Raw genomic sequence first — 18,009 nt, forward strand, 5'->3', positions numbered from 1 at the left:
TTATGTTCGATTGATATACAGAGAAACCTCTTTTAACGCGGTGGCGTAACGCTTTTTGTTTCGTCGATTTCTCTTAAACCATACAATATTTTTGCAAGCTTCAAGACGCGTTTTGTAGATCTGAACAAAACATACAAATTACTTTCAAAAGGTTGCAAAAATATTGTCTAGTTCCAGAGAAACCGAAAAATTAGAAGAACGTAACACATCGCGTTTCGCTGTACCGAAATCTGTTTTTATTTTCTTGAAATCATATCTTCGAATCCTGCTAAAATCCATTAGCCAGATTCGAAGATATGATTTCACAATTTTTAGATATGTAACGTAAAACATCCAAAATAATTAAACAAATATATTTTTAACTCTGTGCTCTTTGTTTCCGAGACTTTCAAATTAGCAAACAAAGTCTTCATTTTATCTATAAATGTATTTAGCTATTTTTTTTTAAATGTCTTAGTATTTTTTTTATTAAAAGCTCAACTAAACATCTTTTTTAAACGTGGCGGTTCAGCTGTTGCAGAGATATGATTTGATAAATGATAATCGTTCTAAAACGTAGTTTTTAAGACCATATTTCGGAAAGGACCATCCTAATTATTTAACAAAAAATACGGGTCTTATTTTGTTAGCTAAGGAACTCCCAAGCCAAATCGGAGCACATTTGATGTGGATCCTGCTGGTTTGACGTGAAATTGCTGTATATATTTTAACACGGTTATCAAAAGACTATTCAAATGAAAGAAATTTATTGAAAATCTGGCAGTTTATGTTGTAAATGTTGAAGAAAATGACGCCCAGTCCTTTTGCGACAATCATTTACGATGTGGTAACACTGTTTTGAGATATTGAGACATAAGTTTAATTTATTGAACTTTACAAAGTTAGTTTTGAGTTCGACTTTCGGACCCAAATCTTTTTTATATAATTGAATAAATTTCGAATCAATTATATAGTATGATGATTTGGCTACACTGTCAGAAGTTATTTTAAAATAATAAAAAAACCATGCGAGGAAGGTCTAACCAGTAACGTGTGTCCTAAATGCGTTGTAAAGAGTTAATTTTAAACAAAAAGAAAATTTAATCTTTTCATTAATCTATTGTTTCTAACCCGTAGGTCCCCACGAGGTCATAAACTATTACCTGTTGTCGCTGGCCGTCGCCGATCTGCTATGCGGTCTGTTCATCGTGCCTCTCTCGGTCTATCCGGCTTTCTATGGCCACTGGGTGTACGGGGACGTGGTGTGCCGGTTGGTCGGCTACCTCGAGGTCACCCTCTGGTCGATCTCGGTGTACACGTTCATGTGGATCTCCGTCGATCGCTATCTCGCAGTTAGGAAACCGCTGCGCTATGAAACGATCCAAACTAAAACCAGGTAAATGATCCCGGTTGGATGTGATGTCCCTTTGCTCCCCCCCAACCCCCACCTTTGTAGAGTGTTTGTGGCCCCCCTCTCGTGTGTAGGACGGTCCCAGACCTGTCCCACCACCATCTGTGACTTATACTACTGCTATTACTGAATCTACTAGCGAATTACTAATCAAAATTTGTGCGACTACATCAATCGGTTCTTCCCACCCCCTCCGTCAATGACCAACCTAACGAATCTCTCAGGATCTTCCCGCGGATCCTCTCTGTTGTTATTGTCCTCCCACCTGTGTGTGTGTATGTGTGTATCTGTTTTTTGCTCCCAAACATAAACCAACCAAGACAATATAAATCCACCATGGTAGTTGAGAAAGGTGTCGACACAAACACATTGTGCCTTGTTGACAACAACATCAGCAACAACAACAATAAAAAACAATAACAACAACCACCAATCAGAACAAAACCCAACGTAGATCTACGTGTGCGAATGCGTGTTCTTACAACCAAATGAGAATTGCATGTAAAGCATGGGACCTCCCCCCAAAAAAAAACAACTACAACAAAACATTTCCAACACTGTTACACAAACCAAATTGAATACCAAGGTACCCTTTAGAAACCCGGCACAGGCTGCACTTTACTATTCTGTACCGAAATCGAGGTATCCATTTTGAACGTGTCTTAGAATGATTAAATAAATAAAAAAAACTAGTCAAAATCAGTCAGCTGCCAAATCCGAAACTCGTAGTCTCATGTTTTCCGTGTAATCGGTTTGATTTTCTTTGACTTTTAACTTTTTCGATGAAACTTTCAAGTTTTGATAACGTTCTTTTCTATATACTTGCAAGTGTTACTATATATCTTCACTCTTTCACGATCTATGTTCATGTTTGTTCGTGCTCAAGCGTTCTTTTTCTCCCTTTTTAGAATTGTTTATGGTTAAACTTTTTAAAATCGTAGTTTTTGTACAGTTGAATTGAGATCTCCTGAGGGACAGATCGCTTCACGAACGATCATCACTTTTTCAACAAAACAACAACAACACTCTCCACACACTTTATCCAATTATTAATCGATGTATTCGTTTTTGGTGTGTGCTATTTTACTGTTCTCGATATGAAAATTATAGGAATGGAAGGTTTGATATTTAGTTCAATTCAGTTTGTTCTTTAGTACTTAAAGTCATTTCATTTCTTTCGATACGATCACACACACCTTCAGGAGTATTTGTCTTTTTCTTTTGTTTCTTCGAAATATTGATCGAACAGCTTCTAGGACTAAGAATCTGCTACTAGTTTGAACTAGAAGCGCAATTATCTGTACACTTGTATCATACAACTTTTGTTTCCAAATTCCTCTCAACACTCAAAAATACCAAAATGTACATAGTAGTACCACACCACACGTAGAGTTGAATTCTGTAGTGACCCTAGAACCCTGTCGCTTGTAGTGTAGTAGGACCTCCTAGTCAAAAACAAAAAAAACTTTCACACTACTACACAAAAAAAAACAGTAGAACGGTAGAGCGCCTTTTCTCTCTCACTCTCACTCTCTCTCTGTCCAATCTTTCCAAAAACTCCCTAATTGCACCTGATTTGATGATTCCATGATTCTACTAATCTTCCTACTTCGTTAATCACATAATATCATGAGCAGACTGGAGGTGACGCGGGCGGCTTAACATGTTTGCCCAACCGGGTGGGGTGCCTTTGTGGATGCCGATGGGATTTTTTGTGCTTTGTAAAAATGCTGCTAGATATGATTTTCGCCTTTTTATGCACAGTTATTACCTGCAATATTTGTTTTCTTTCTTAATTTTACTACGGTTTCAATTCAATAATGAAACTGAAATGTTATTCATTTAAATATTCAAATTTTAATTTTTAGATGCAATACCGACAAGGTACATAATATTAAATAAATCTCAGGTTGATTTGCATTAAATCCTAAATTCCATTTGTAAACTAAGCCGTTTTTCGATCCTTTTACGTTCAATTTACTAAATATCAACGTCAAAAATACGTTAAATTGTTCATCTACGCGTCCTTCAAATTGTCTTTACTGCAAAACTATCAAAATTTTATTTTTTTAAGAGAAATAATCAAATACATAAACGTCAGATGTCGTGATGGCTGTTAAATTGTTAAAAGAAACGTCAACTGGGGATCAGGACTTATGTTTGAATAGGAACAGCAGGTTTTGGAAATTGGTGGCTTAATTGTGTTGTTCTGAATTTGTTTCAACTCAACCAATTAAACTTATCAAAATATTGTGCCGAAAGGGTTATTGAATAAAATCTATGTAATTTACATTTTGAAACGTAAAAATTTCATTTTTATTTTGTGATATTTTGCGTTTTTTTTTGTTTTTATTTATTCGACATAGGGTATTTGTTCCTATTTTGGGCCTAGTACCTATATTGAGCCTACCAAACTTAATTGGACGAAATTGTGCATTCCACCGTCAATTTGCAGGAAACTGCCACTTGGGAATGATACTTGCTGTCATTAGCTTCAGTTTGGTGGGCAAAAATAATTCACTATTTCCTTTTAAACACTCGTCAAATTTTTCGTGGAAAATTACTAGTTGCCCATTAGGTCCAAAATTTTCACCACTTTTGCTTACCGCTTGTTGACACTCAGCGTCACGGCTTTCATCACTCGGCACACGAATGAGAGCCTTCCCCCAAATCTCAAACCACCAGCAATAGGTTTTTATTGGCGGTTAGCATTATCCCGTTTCAAAAAACAATCACTAAACTGACACCAATCAATTATATTCTTAATCAAAGTTACTCTCTTAATTTCGTAGACGATGGCTGTATATACAGTCCATTTGACACATCTGAGCAATTCTCTACGAAATCGGTCTCTTTTCTTCAATTTTAATTTTTGTATTTTTTAATCCGACTGAAACATTTTTGGTGGCTTCGGTATGCCCAAAGAAGCCATATTGCATCATTAGTTTGTCCATATAATTTTCCATACAAATTTGGCAGCTGTCCATACAAAAATGATGTATGAAAATTCAAAAATCTGTATCTTTTGAAGGATTTTTTTGATCGATGTGGTGTCTTCGGCAAAGTTGTTGGTATGGATATGGACTACACTGGAAAAAAATGATACACGGTAAAAAAAAATTGGTGTTTTTTTTATTTAACTTTTTATCACTTAAACTTGATTTGCAAAAAAACACTATTTTTTTTTTTTGATATGTTTTAGAGGACATAAAATGCCAACTTTTCAGAAATTTCCAGGTTGTGCAAAAAATCTTTGAGCGAGTTATGATTTTTTTAATCAATACTATTTTTTTCAAAAAATCGAAATATTGGTCGCAAAAATTTGTCATCTTCATTTTTCGATGTAAAATCAAATTTGCAATCGAAAAGTACTTTAGTGAAATTTTGATAAAGTGCACCGTTTTCAAGATAAATCCATATTTAGGTGACTTTTTTGAAAATAGTCGCAGTTTTTCATTTTTTTAAACTAGTGCACATGTTTGCACACTCTTGGAAAAAATATTTTTGAAAAGCTGAGAAAATTCTCTATATTTTGCTTCTTCGGACTTTGTTGATACGATCTTTAGTTGTTGAGATATTGCCGTGCAAAGGTTTAAAAACAGGAAAATTGATGTTTTCTAAGTCTCACCCAAACAACCCACCATTTTCTAATGTCGATATCTCAGCAACTAATGGTCCGATTTCCAATGTTAATATATGAAACATTTGTGAAAATTTCCGATATTTTCGAAAACAATATTTTCAAAAATTTTAAACCAAGACTAACATTTCAAAAGGGCCAAACATCCAATATTACGCCCTTTTAAAATGTTAGTCATGGTTTAAAAATTTTGAAAATATTGTTTTTGAAAAGATCGGAAAATTTCACAAATGTTTCTTATTTTAACATTGAAAATCGGACCATTAGTTGCTGAGATATCGACATTAGAAAATGGTTGGTTGTTTGGGTGAGACTTAGAAAACATCAATTTTCCTGTTTTTAAACCTTTGCATTGCAATATCTCAGCAACTAAAGATCGTATCAACATAGTTCGAAGAAGCAAAATATAGAGAATTTTCTCAGCTTTTCAAAAATATTTTTTCCAAAAGTGTGCAAACATGTGCACTTATTAAAAAAAATTAAAAACTGCGACTATTTTCAAAAAAGTCACCTAAATATGGATTTATCTTGAAAACGGTGCACTTTATCAACATTTTACTAAAGTACTTTTCGATTGCAAATTTGATTTTACATCGAAAAATGAAGTTGTAAAATTTTTGCGACCAATATTTCGATTTTTTGAAAAAAATAGTATTGATTAAAAAATTCATAGCTCGCTCAAAGATTTTTTGCACAACCTGGAAATTTCTGAAAAGTTGGCATTTTATGTCCTCTAAAACATATCAAAAAATTAAAAAAATTAAAAATAGTGTTTTTTGCAAATCAAGTTTTAGTGACAAAAAGTTAAATAAAAAAATCACCAATTTTTTTTTACCGTGTATCATTTTTTTCCAGTGTAGTCCATATCCATACCTAAAACTTTGCCGAAGACACCAAATCGATCAAAAAATTCCTTCAAAAGATACAGATTTTTTAATTTTCAAACATCATTTTTGTATGGACAGCTGCCAAATTTGTATGGAAAATTATATGGACAAACTAATGATGCAAAATGGCTTCTTTGGGCATACCGAAGCCACCAAAAAAGTTTCAGTCGGATTAAAAAATACAAAAAAAAATCGAATGACCGAAATCCTAGAGAACTGCTCATCTACAAACTGTGAGTGTCTGTGCGCGCCTTTCACATCTCAAAGACGTTACTCGTGTAGTACGGGTTAATTAATTGGTTGCGCAACAAATATTTAATGATGTTTAAAGCTCATAAATTAATGAAATAAATTATGCTCATTCAATTTATGCACGTAATTTAACTGTTACTGGTTAAACCAATCATTCTAATGATGATTTGTAGCTTGAAACCGCACAACGATTTAGCCTGTTTGGTGACCGTACTTTTTGGGGCTGAACTGTACGAGCTAGGGCTGAACCGTACGTCAAAAAAGTTCGCCACGTGCTTCGAGATTTCAATCAATCAGAAGGTAGGCCGAAAATATGCACAAAGAAGGTCGTATGCTAGGAGCAATATCCCCAAAATAGGGGCAAAAAGTGTTTTAGTTTTAGTTTTTCACAGGGATATAAGGTATTTCTATCAAAATATTGATAATGTACGAGCTTAAGCATTAAAAAACCAACTTATTCATGTAAAACAAACTATAGCATCCTTTGAGAAAACATCAAATTAAAAGTGCGATCTGCTTAGTACGCCCAAAATAGAGACAAATACCATATTTTCCAAATATTTTTTGTGCGACAAAAACTGTAATTGGGTACTAAAGCCCTATGTCAATTTTTATGTACAACGGTAAAAAACACGATTAAAAACCATTTCTGATAACTTTTTTTCATTTTAATGCAAATTTTTTTTTTCACAAGACAACATTTTTTCGATGGATCAACTGTGGTCCCTTTGGAACGAGCTGTCAAGTAGGAGCTTTTCTATCAAGAAGGACCGCGAGGTTAATTTTTCAAAATTGATTTAAAAAACCATTTTAAACTCTTTGTGGTCGTACAAAGGGTCATTATACTCAGAAAAATAAGCTTTATCCCAGTAAACAATAATATCAGCAATCTAAGCTTCATTTTAAAACCCAATTATTTTTAATATTATCATAAAAGAGTCAAATTTTAGTACTTTTACCCCCATATTTGAAAATATGGTTTTAACTTACATTGACCTTACATTTATCCTAAAAGTTTTACAGCTAGTACATTGCTTCTTTCGTTTTTCATCGAGATGAAATACCAAACATAAAAATTACATTTATGATGTAATTTTGTTGTTTTTTTTACTTACCATTTGGACATTTTTTTGAAATCTCAACTCGCCCCCCCCCCCCTTGTTGGCCATACAAAAAAAACCCTCCCCCTTAGAAGTGTCCACGTGGTTTATAGATGGCCCCTAGACAACTCGTCATTCAATACAATTTTTATACAAATAAAATTCATCGTTAACCCGAGCAGACGGAAATAACGTGATAATAACTTTTTTCATATTTGAAAATACAAGGCGAATAAAAATTTATGTTATTTAACAAAATTTGTTATTCGTCGTTATGATTTTTTTGTTATTGGATTGTTATTGTAATAACAGACTAATAACATTTTGAGTTATTCTTGGAACAAATCTTTGTTATTATTTTTTGTTATTTTAACAACTAATTCGATCATCCCAATAACAGTTGGAGGTATTCTTCCATAACAAAAAATGTTATTCCAAAATTGTTTTGGCTTTCAACCAATATCAGACCAATAACAAATTTTGTTATGATAACATATGAACTGTTATTGAACCCTTATGCAAAAATGGATTTTTCAAGAAGATTCCATAACACTTTCTGTTAATTTAACAGTATTTGTTATTGAAATGGCATGAATTTTTTTATTACTGTCTGCCCAGGAAGGACCATCCAAAAACCACGTGGACACAGGTAAACAGTGATACTTTTTAAAGTTAGTTAGGAAAGTTAACAAAAGTATCAAGATGAATTGGTTACAATTGTGTAATGCATAAAGTAATGACCCAAGTAACATTTTTTTCCAGGAGTTCTACAAGAGCTCTTCAAGATAGCTACAGCATATCAGTTTAGACCGCGGTAGGATAAAATTCTCTTCAAAACTTCTTCAGGAGTTTGGAAGAGTACTTAAAGAGAGTTTTATCCTACCGCGGTCCAAACTGCTATGATGTAGCTATCTTGAAGAGCTCTTGTAGAACTCCTGGAAAAAAAATTTACTTGGGGAGTAATGATGGATTTTGAAGATAGTTTTTACACCAAATTGAAACAAAATTTCATTTATTTTTAGTTTAGGGCACTTGAAGGACGTATAGATAAACAATCTTATGCATTTTTAAATCTTTTTTTTTTCTTCGTTAGTAGGTCGAATACCGATGCAAAAAGGGTTTACCAATGGCTCTTACGTCCTTTTGAAAACTATTACGAAAATAGCTTGATACGATTTGTATAATGATTTTTTTTTCATTTCTTGCGCTTGAAATGCTGTTTTAAAATACCTTCATTAGGGGTGACATTGTGTATGGGGGGTGAGATTGGGTTATACAAAAATGAAGAAATTTTTATGACCCAATCTCAACCCCCCAGACCCTATGTTAACATTGATGACGGTAGTTGTTTATGCAATGAGTTGCAAAAAGACGATCTTTCCAGCACGAGTCGTACATTTATCTAACGAGGTTTACATAGTTGAAAAAATATGACGAGTGCTGGAAAAAACAAGTTTTGGAACGAGATTGTTTCCCCGCTTGGATGTAATTTTCGTCGAGATAGGGGTCAAACTTCAAAACAGTATTGAAAACATAAAATTATTTTTTGATACAGGTGCAGAAAAATTAAACTTTTAATGGATTTTTCAGAACAGTAATTTTCAACAAAGAAAAGTAGGACTTTTCGTCATTTGAGAAAGCAAGTAGTTACAAATTGGAATTGCAAAAATGTCAAAAATGTTAATAAATAGATTTTGTCGAAACTTTTCAATGCCAAATAAAAATTTCATCTCCAAATTGTACTGGGAATTTTTGAGACAATAACCGTTTAAAAAAATTCAAGATACGGCTTGTTATTTGAAAAGAGTTTTTTAACTATTATTTTGTCTCAGTGTTTAAAATTTAATGCATTTTTAATTTTAAAGCTTTTAATTATTTTTTTTCTTTTACCTTTTACTTTTTCACTATTGTTTATCCCGCTCAATCGAGTCTCGAACGGCCGCCCCGAACCCACACTGTATTGCTCACCTCACCTCGAGACTGCTTTGTAAAGTATACTAACCATGCCAAGTGCCATAAGTGCTGCCAGCTGCCGCTTATCCAAAACCGACAGTTCTCCCCGATCGTGTGTCAAGCTAACTCTTGTTTCTCTCTTTCTCCCACCAAACAACCGACAACGCCCGACGCTCCCTGTACCGAACCCCACGTGATGAACCCTACCCAAAAAATCACACTAAAATTGATCGAATTGTAACAACAAATTACAACACAATCACAACACGTGCACCCGAACACAAACGAAAACGAAACCATTGTAACAGATGCCAATGCTGGATGGCGTTCACGTGGATCTCGGCCGCGATGCTATGCTGTCCACCGCTGCTCGGCTACAATAAGGCCATCTACGACAATGACACCCACATCTGCATGCTCGAGTGGGGCAACATGGCCGCCTATAGTGCAACGCTGGCAATCCTGGTCCTGGGGCCGAGTGTAATCTCGATCGTGTACAACTATGGCTATATCTTTACGATGATGCGTAAAGTGCGATCGGGAGCACCGATCCATGATAAGGAGTACGCCACGGCACTGGCCGAGAATCTGGCCAATCCGAGCCACTGTATGTCATTTGCATTGGTGTTCTCATTCTGGGTCTCGTGGGGTCCGTACATGGGCTTGCGGATCTACGAGCTGATCACGGACGAACCGTACGAGAACCACCTCATCCAGTTCGGCGCCGTCTGGCTCGGCATCCTCAACTCGTTCTGGAAGATCATCATCATGACGAGCATGTCGCAGCAGTTCCGGCTCCTGGTGCGGTTACTCTTCCTCACGATCTGCTGCAAAACCAAGGGCCGCCTCCAGGCCGAACTGATCGGGCTCGATCCGGACGACTAAGCCACACATTCTAAAGAGCGAGAGAGCAAAACAATCACCAGCCGCCACTCCTGTTAAGCCAGTCATTGGTCGCAACGCCAATAAAGGACGCTCACCTAACCTCACCACCACCATCTTCCGGGACAGCATGCGAAACCAAGCGTGGACAGCAAACTTCAATTACATTGTTGTACTTTTAAAACATCCGTCAAACACCTAGCTAACGATTACACTAAACTTAAGGGCTCTTAGTCGGATAGGAGTGTGCGAGCGCTTCTAAGAAATCTCATCGGAAGGGCGGTTTTTAAGACAAAACAAGAAAACACTGTAGTAAATCTCAGAACAATCATTCTCTTAGCATACAAGGTAACGTAACGTAACGGTGTTTAAACATTGTACTTATTAGTAGTGTTTCTTTGGGTGCGGGAAGAAAACATTCTGAATGTTGCTAGAAACTGCGAGCAGGTGTCAGTGTTGCCAGGATGCTAAATGCCTAGTTTGGAAACAAACCTACATGACTTCACGGGAATAATCGAACGTTTCTGAAAAAGACGTCAAAATTAGTTCCCAACAAGTTTGCTGACGTATGATTTTCCATGGAGGAAAATCAGTTCCCAAAATCGTGAACAAGTGTTCATGAAATTGGGAACCACAAACAAAGTGTTTTTAAAAAACGTACATGGAATTTAAACACATCGTTCGTGGTTCCCGATTTCATGAACGTTTGTTTACAATTTTGGGAACTGATTTTTCTCCGTGTAGGAATTCGTAGTTTAAAAAGAGATCCAATTCTGCAGGGTCTGACTTTTTATTGACATTTTCAAGTGAGTTTAACTTGGATAAGGCTGTGGAGTCGGGTAGCGTTTAGAGCGTCTCCGACTCAGCCTTTTAAAAGTTTAACAAGCTCTCCAAAAAGACCCGACTCCAACGACTCTGACTTCGACTACAATAAAAACCCCCATAAAAAGATGCTGATGATTTAGTGACTCCGACTCTAACTCCAGCTTCTCAGATGTTGGTGACTCCGACACTGGATCCTCAAAAAGACCCGGCTCCACCAACATCGGCTCCGACTCGCCAGTCCTGATGAAATCGACGTTTGCATAAACTCAACTACCACGAATGTTCGCTGAATGATGCTCATGAATTCGTGAAATTTTATTCACGATTTAATGAATGGAATTCATGGATTCATGAAAGCTATCACAAAACCGTAAACTCAATCAAAACACCATATTGAAAGCATGCAATTTTCGGTACAATCTTTCAAACCGGAACTGTCAAACGGTTATTAACTACTGTCAGCTGAGGTAAACGTCACATGTGTTTTTTCCTGTTTTCTTTGGTTGACATGCAACAAATTTGAAAATCCAAAAAATGCATCCAACAACAATGTTAGTTTGTTCAACAGAGAAACCTGTTTGAACCCGCAAAGTCGTAACGCCTCAATTTTTTCATCTGAAATAAAAAAAAAAAAAACAGTTGGCAAAAAAATAGTATGCATGATTGTTGCGTTGTTTCAAAATATCGTTGGAATACAAATTATAACGCGAAAAAAAGTGGTTTTGCTTAAAAAAAAAAAAACAGAGAAACCTCTTATTACGCAAAGGCGTTACGTTTTGTATCTTGACATTTTCTCTGGAATGATGCAACATTTTTGCAATCTTTTCAATGCAGTTTGCAGGTCGTGTGCATATTTATAAATCTCTTTCAGAAGTTTGTCAATATGTTTTTTGACGACCGAGAAAAAGAAGTAAAAAAAAGCATAACCCCTCCGCTTGAAAAGAGGTTTCTCTGCAAACCAGAGGCGTTACGCTTTGTATTTTGAAGATTTGTCTTGAACATCTCAGTATTTGAGCAATGTGTTTAAAGAAATTTGTTTCTCTTGCGGTAGTCTTCAACTTATTTAAAGACGATTGTAAAAACATTGTGGATTTTCAGAGAAATTTACGAATTACAGTCAAACCTCGTATAGTGCGCAGGCGTTACGCTTTGTATTTTTGTCGATTTCTCAAACACGGTATCATATTTTTGCAATCTTTTTGGAGCAATTTGTTTGTCTTGTTCCAATCAACAATAAGCTTCAAAAAGATTGCAAAAATATTATGCCGTGTTTGAGAAATCGACAAAATACAATGCGTAACGCCTGCGCACTATACGAAGTTTGACTGTGCGCACTCTGTGACCTTAAAATTTGTTTTTGGTTTAAAGCTTTTTGTTTTCACATTACAGTTAAACCTCGCATAGTGCGCAGGCATTACGCTTTTTATTTCTTCAATTACTCTGAAACGACATAATATTTTTGCAATCTCTTTTAGGCTGATTGTAGATTGGAACAAGACGAAAAAATTGCTTCAAAAAGCATGCAAAAATGTTAAACCGTGCTTGAGAAATTTACGAAATACAAAGCGTAACGCATGCGCACTATGCGAAGTTAACTGTATTTCGATACATTCTCCAAATCATCATAATTTAAAAGATACTCAATAACCGGACGTAATATTTTCGTAATATTTTGAAAGTAGCATAACTGGCAACACTGACATGTGTCAAAACGTAATGAGTAGTTTAACGAAATCTAAGCAAGAAACGTAAGAACATCAATATTCAATAAAACTTCAGGGCTTAAAAACATTAAAAAAACTAAAATCCCTCGATGGCACTATGCTCCCGGAAGAAAGTAAAATTGTTAAACATGGTGAAGCTGGCAAACATGCAACTAGAAGGTAATTTAGATTTTAAAAGAGTGAGAAAGAAAATTAAACACCTAAACGAAATTCACGAGCAAACCCAATGATCGTCAGGTGGTAGAGGCAATATGCAAAAAAAGGGAGATAAACTTAACAGAATATAGTGCTATTTCATGATTTATAATGGAATACACATCGCATTAATTCGTATCTAGTAGAACATGTTAAGGCTAGTAATGGTTGAAAATGACCCTAAAGCAGATAAAAGGCAAGCAAAATGCTTTTTGTAGCGCCACCGATCGACTTAAGTTCGATTTTTGTCATTGTGGCACACGAGCAGGGTCTGTTAAAAGCAAAGCAAAAATTAAATTGAAAGAATAAAATCACTTTTTTATAAATTAAACACACAGAGATATAGTTAATTGTTTTAAAATGCAAGGAAAAAAACGTACTCAAGCTTAAGTAAAAGAAACCAAATGTTTTCAAAACAGAAATACGTCGACAACGTGTGACAGAGTCGTGGTGCAATGCTGTAGTAGTAAACGAGTGAAACCAGTAAATCGTGAATATTTCACGAACGAAGTGGTTTGAGATATTATTATTCAAAACTATTCGTGTAAATACCAACTTCATAGGTGAAAGTCACTTTCAAAAAAAAAAGTTGCATTCATGAAGTTCAACCCCCCAATTTGCCGAAGTTTGTTCAGCGAGGATGATATCGTCTGCGTGCATGGAAGTTCGAGTTTTCGTTATTACCTGTAAATATTGCATTGCGTAGGTTTTTTAAATTTGCATAAGTTTCGTCGGCGGCATCGTTTGTTAAGTCTCACACAATCATACATACGTTAAGTACACTCTCTCGGTAGTGTTGTTACACCGTTCGATTAGCACAACTGAAACTGGATGAAATGAAAACAAAAAAAAATCGAAACATACAAAGTAAGTGTTAAGGTTAGGCGTTTTGTTATCTAGGTTTTTAAGATTTTCGGGGGAGGTGCGTACAGGAGTGAGTGCAAAATAGTTTAGCATTTATATTGAAAATTACTTCTTTTCATTGTTTTTCAGCATGTTTTATGAGTGGTGTAGAGAAAACCTTGCCCGATTTTCTTTCGGAGCAATACCTAAAACTTTACCGAAGACACCAAATCGATCAGAAAATCCGTTCTCAATGTAGAAATTTTGTATTATTCTCATAGATTTGTTGGATGGACAGCTGCCGAAATTATATGAAAACTTGTATGGACGATCAAATGCTTTGTCCACGAGGTTGCAAGAACGGATTACAAACTTTTTGGGTAGGCCAAGCAATAATCAACTTAATGACGTATCCGAATGTCATTCAAAATATAAACTCAATATTGGATAGTAAAAAACAAGTTACACAGCAGCTCAAGAAACTGACTATTCGACTCTAAAGTGTCAAACAATGTTTTTTAGAACTGTTGCACAACAAGTTTGCTGCCTGGGAATCACAGTGTTGCCAAATCTCAAGTATATCTTTCATTTTCCAAAATCTTACCTTTTCCAAAATTACGTCATTTTAATATTCTGAAAAAAAATCATAGAAATACACCTAAATTTTCATGTGGTCCATTGCAATTTGAATGCTTATTTTGTATAGGGGAAATAGTCGTTACCACTCAAAAATCATAAACATTGGCCTACGGGACACAAAAAAAGGATATTTTTAGATTTTTAAAAATTTCCATCCAATTTTCTCAACTGTGCTTGTTTTGGGTTGAAAAATAAAAAAAAATGAAGAATAAGATAAATTTAAAATTTTGACAGAAACCTTGAGCCTCATTCACTCGCGAGCAGAAATCGAACGCGACGTGAAACTGCTCTGATGTTTCCTACCGTTTGTCTCTTCCACACCAATCGCTTCTGAATGCTCGTTCTCTTTGCTTTCCCTCTCACTCAAATCGGCCATCGATTAGCTCAGAGAGGCTCATTGCGTTCTATCGCTCAAGGCTGATTCAAATTAGTCTGCTATCTGCTTTGTATTGATCATTTATTAAACTTAAAAAAAAACAATGTTATCAAAAATGTTTTATAACTTTGTAGATAACAAAACACCTAGGACACATTTGACAGCAATTTTCCCCATGCCAATTTCAAATTGACGACAAACTTTGACAGTGCAGGCCAAAAGAGAGCCGCGCTGGTATTTTGTTCGATTATCTCCTCTCTGAGTATATTCCTTTATGGCTCGACAGACGGAGCAGACAAAGAAATTCACGAAGCTTTTGTATCGATGCGTGAAGCGATTGGCCAAGTCGTTGGCAGCTAGTGAGTAGTGTTCGCTCACGAATGGTTGCTCGCTTTGGTCGACAAAGATTCGTTCGGCGATGAGTGAGTGATTTCTAATCTTTGAACCGAATATCAGAACCCTTGGTCTCTGACAACCATAATCTAAAAAGGTCGCATAAAATGTGACCTTTAAAAGAAATACAAATCACCTTGAAAAAATATGATCCAGCGCTTTTTGAATGCGATTCGAAAGCATTGTCGATTCACTTTTTCTCTATTTATTTCTCTGCAAATCGCAAAGATGAAAGGTCATTCACATGATTATATTCCCCTATTTGGGTTTATTAATTAATATTTTCCATAATTTAAAGTTAAGAGAAGTTTCGTTTAGCGATTTTTTATTTGTTTCAACAATAGTTGCATTTTAATAAATCAATTTTAATTGACCTTCTAGACATTTAGAAAATTCTGCATCACTCTAGTACGCACTGATAGTTTAAAGAAGCATGGAATTTAATTTTTGAGAATAAAATAAGAGCGTGATTGAAATTCGTAGCAAATTATCTATTTTAAATTTACTAAAATATGTTTTTATTTGTTATTTTTTATATGTTTTATGCTCATGATTTTGTTTGTTAATTCTTAACTCAAATCACAAAACGAACTCAACACCATTCCTCTAGCTGTTACTCTTAGCCAGTAGTAGAAACAATTTTCGACCGAATAAGTTGCTGCTTGCGGACCCGCGACTACTAAATAATCCTCGAGAGAATGCCGAAGCTCCCACTTCCTCTGTTTGAAATGCCACTTATTTAACCACCATAAAACTGTCATATTTTGGCACACACGTTTCCACAAGGCCTACATGAGAGATCCACCACATTACCCTCGGAAAAAGACAACATCTGTTGAAATTTGAAAAAAATGAAAGCGAAATATAATCGCTCTATTTAAAATCAAATTGGAAGGCAACACTGAAAAAAAACAACCAACAAAACTGAAAACACTGTTTGTCGAAAAAAAAAGTGACAAGTGCAACCCTCGCACAGCACGAGACCCACATTCAGCCTGGGGGCCTTTGTGGGACTTTGTTTGGGGCACCAGTGAATGTGGGCCTCGAGGCCGCCGGGTGACTTGTCCTCACCTTGAACCCGTCACACACACACGCTCACATCCCAAAAAGAAGCCCGCGCAAAGTTTTAAAAAAATCTCAAAATTATATCAAATCTCAGCATTTAGTCTTACGCACACACACACAAAAGTGTTGCACAACATTTACGAGGTAAAACTTATAATCCGAAGAAAAAAACACTTGATTTTCCTAGCCTAATCCCATAATTTTAAAGCAAATTGTGAAATCTCGATTAACGAAAACAAAAGGGAATCTCCTCAGAGAAACTGTCTTCACAAAGGTGGTGAATATTTGAACTCGTATGTATTGGTATTGAACAACACTATTTAACAAACATTATAACGTAGAGACAGGTCTTACAAAAACAAATGAGTAAAATTCTTTGATGTTTCCAAAATTTATCGCTTAATATAAAGCATAATCGAGCGAATGATTCGCGTTTGAACTCACACCTAGAAAGAAACTGCTGCTTAAGTAGTGAGCGCCATTGTTAAAAGTCGAAATTTCATCACACTTATAATCACCAAACAAAGAAGAAATAAATGGACAGAACTTGATAACTATAATTGTTTTAAATTTTCAAATTACGGTTAGCCTCCGTGGAGAAGAAATACACAACTTTTAAAAACTATACTCTCAAAACAAGTAAACAAACTCTTTCAAGAGCAGCCATAGTCTCTCAGAAAAAAATCAATATTCAGTGAGTGAAAATCAAACCAAATGAAACTAAGCATACACACACACACAGATAACACAAACGTAGAACAGTGAACAAATTTTAAAAACAAACAATTTAACACAAAAGTAATCTAAATGAAAGCATACGCTCCGTTTCCACCGAATTCTCATATCTTTTCCGTTTTTACCAACTACCAAAAAAAAAGTAAGAAAATTATTAAACTGTGAAACATTTCAGTGTGGTCGTAAGTCGTGAATCCAGCAAAAATAAATAAGATTAAAAATTAATGAATTTAATGCAGAGCAAACAAAAAAAAACCTTTTGTATTCGTAGTAGGCTGTGCAGACCAGGTTGTGTGGCTGTATAATGTAGTAATTGCAACAGCAAAGCAGGCTGACGCAAAATATGAAACCCAAAAACATCGCAAATCTTAGCCGGGTAAAGTTCAGCAAAGTTCGGCTAAGAAACAACTTAAATATCCATTGTTGGCCTGATTTTTTTCAAATTTAATTTTTCAAATCTTCCTTTGAGGTTGTCAGGAGAATTTTAAAAATCCTTATTAAAAAAAATAGTTTAAAAATACTCAAAATTGGTTTCTTAAAATCTCGCGAGTTATTTCTTGACACTTGTTTTGTTTCTCTGACTGCTAAATTCAAGTTATAAAAAATCAGTTCAATGTCGTAACGTGACATGCGAAGCCCACTCATTAAATTGTGCAACTGAACGGTTAGCATGTAAAACTTGATTATTAAATATAAAACTGTAACGAAGCAAAGCAAACAGGTAGAATAGTGCAATCATACTAAACGAAGAGAGTTAAAGTGTTGGCATGAAAAATCCAATTTTAAGCAAGCCAACATTCTCACCCTCTAGTCGTTTGGGCAGCATTACAAAAAAACAACACGAAAAAACAGTAACTTAGAGGATTACAAATGAAAAAAAAAAAATCGATGCTAAAGAGTAGTGCAGGGGAATCCACAAGGAGATTAACAAAACAAAAACGAAAAACAATTTGTAGAAGCTTCCGAATTTTCAATTAAACTGTAACAGAGAACATTGTGGCAAGAATTGTGTGCACCACACGCACACTCAAAAAAGCAACAAATAGAAGAAAAAAACTAACTAAAGTAAAACAAAACAAGCAGAATTGAGCAGTGCAAGCAGTTCGAACA

At 35.3% G+C, this 18,009-nt stretch overlaps 1 protein-coding gene across 6 annotated transcripts in view; it reads left to right on the forward strand.

The window, feature by feature from the left end:
- LOC120428565 (G-protein coupled receptor 52) overlaps positions 1 to 11,412 on the forward strand; it is a 103,087-nt gene extending 91,675 nt beyond the window's left edge. For all 6 annotated transcript variants that reach the window (XM_052709283.1, XM_052709282.1, XM_039593600.2 and 3 more), the window contains 2 exons: positions 1,117 to 1,375; positions 9,531 to 11,412. In XM_052709283.1, coding sequence (XP_052565243.1) covers positions 1,117 to 1,375; positions 9,531 to 10,107 — 836 coding nt within the window. In that variant the 3' untranslated portion in view covers positions 10,108 to 11,412. The remainder of the gene's footprint in view (positions 1 to 1,116; positions 1,376 to 9,530) is intronic.
- Positions 11,413 to 18,009: the final 6,597 nt, after the last annotated feature.

Source organism: Culex pipiens, chromosome 3 (genome assembly GCF_016801865.2).
Source record: "Culex pipiens pallens isolate TS chromosome 3, TS_CPP_V2, whole genome shotgun sequence".
Taxonomy (NCBI): Eukaryota; Metazoa; Arthropoda; class Insecta; order Diptera; family Culicidae; genus Culex; species Culex pipiens.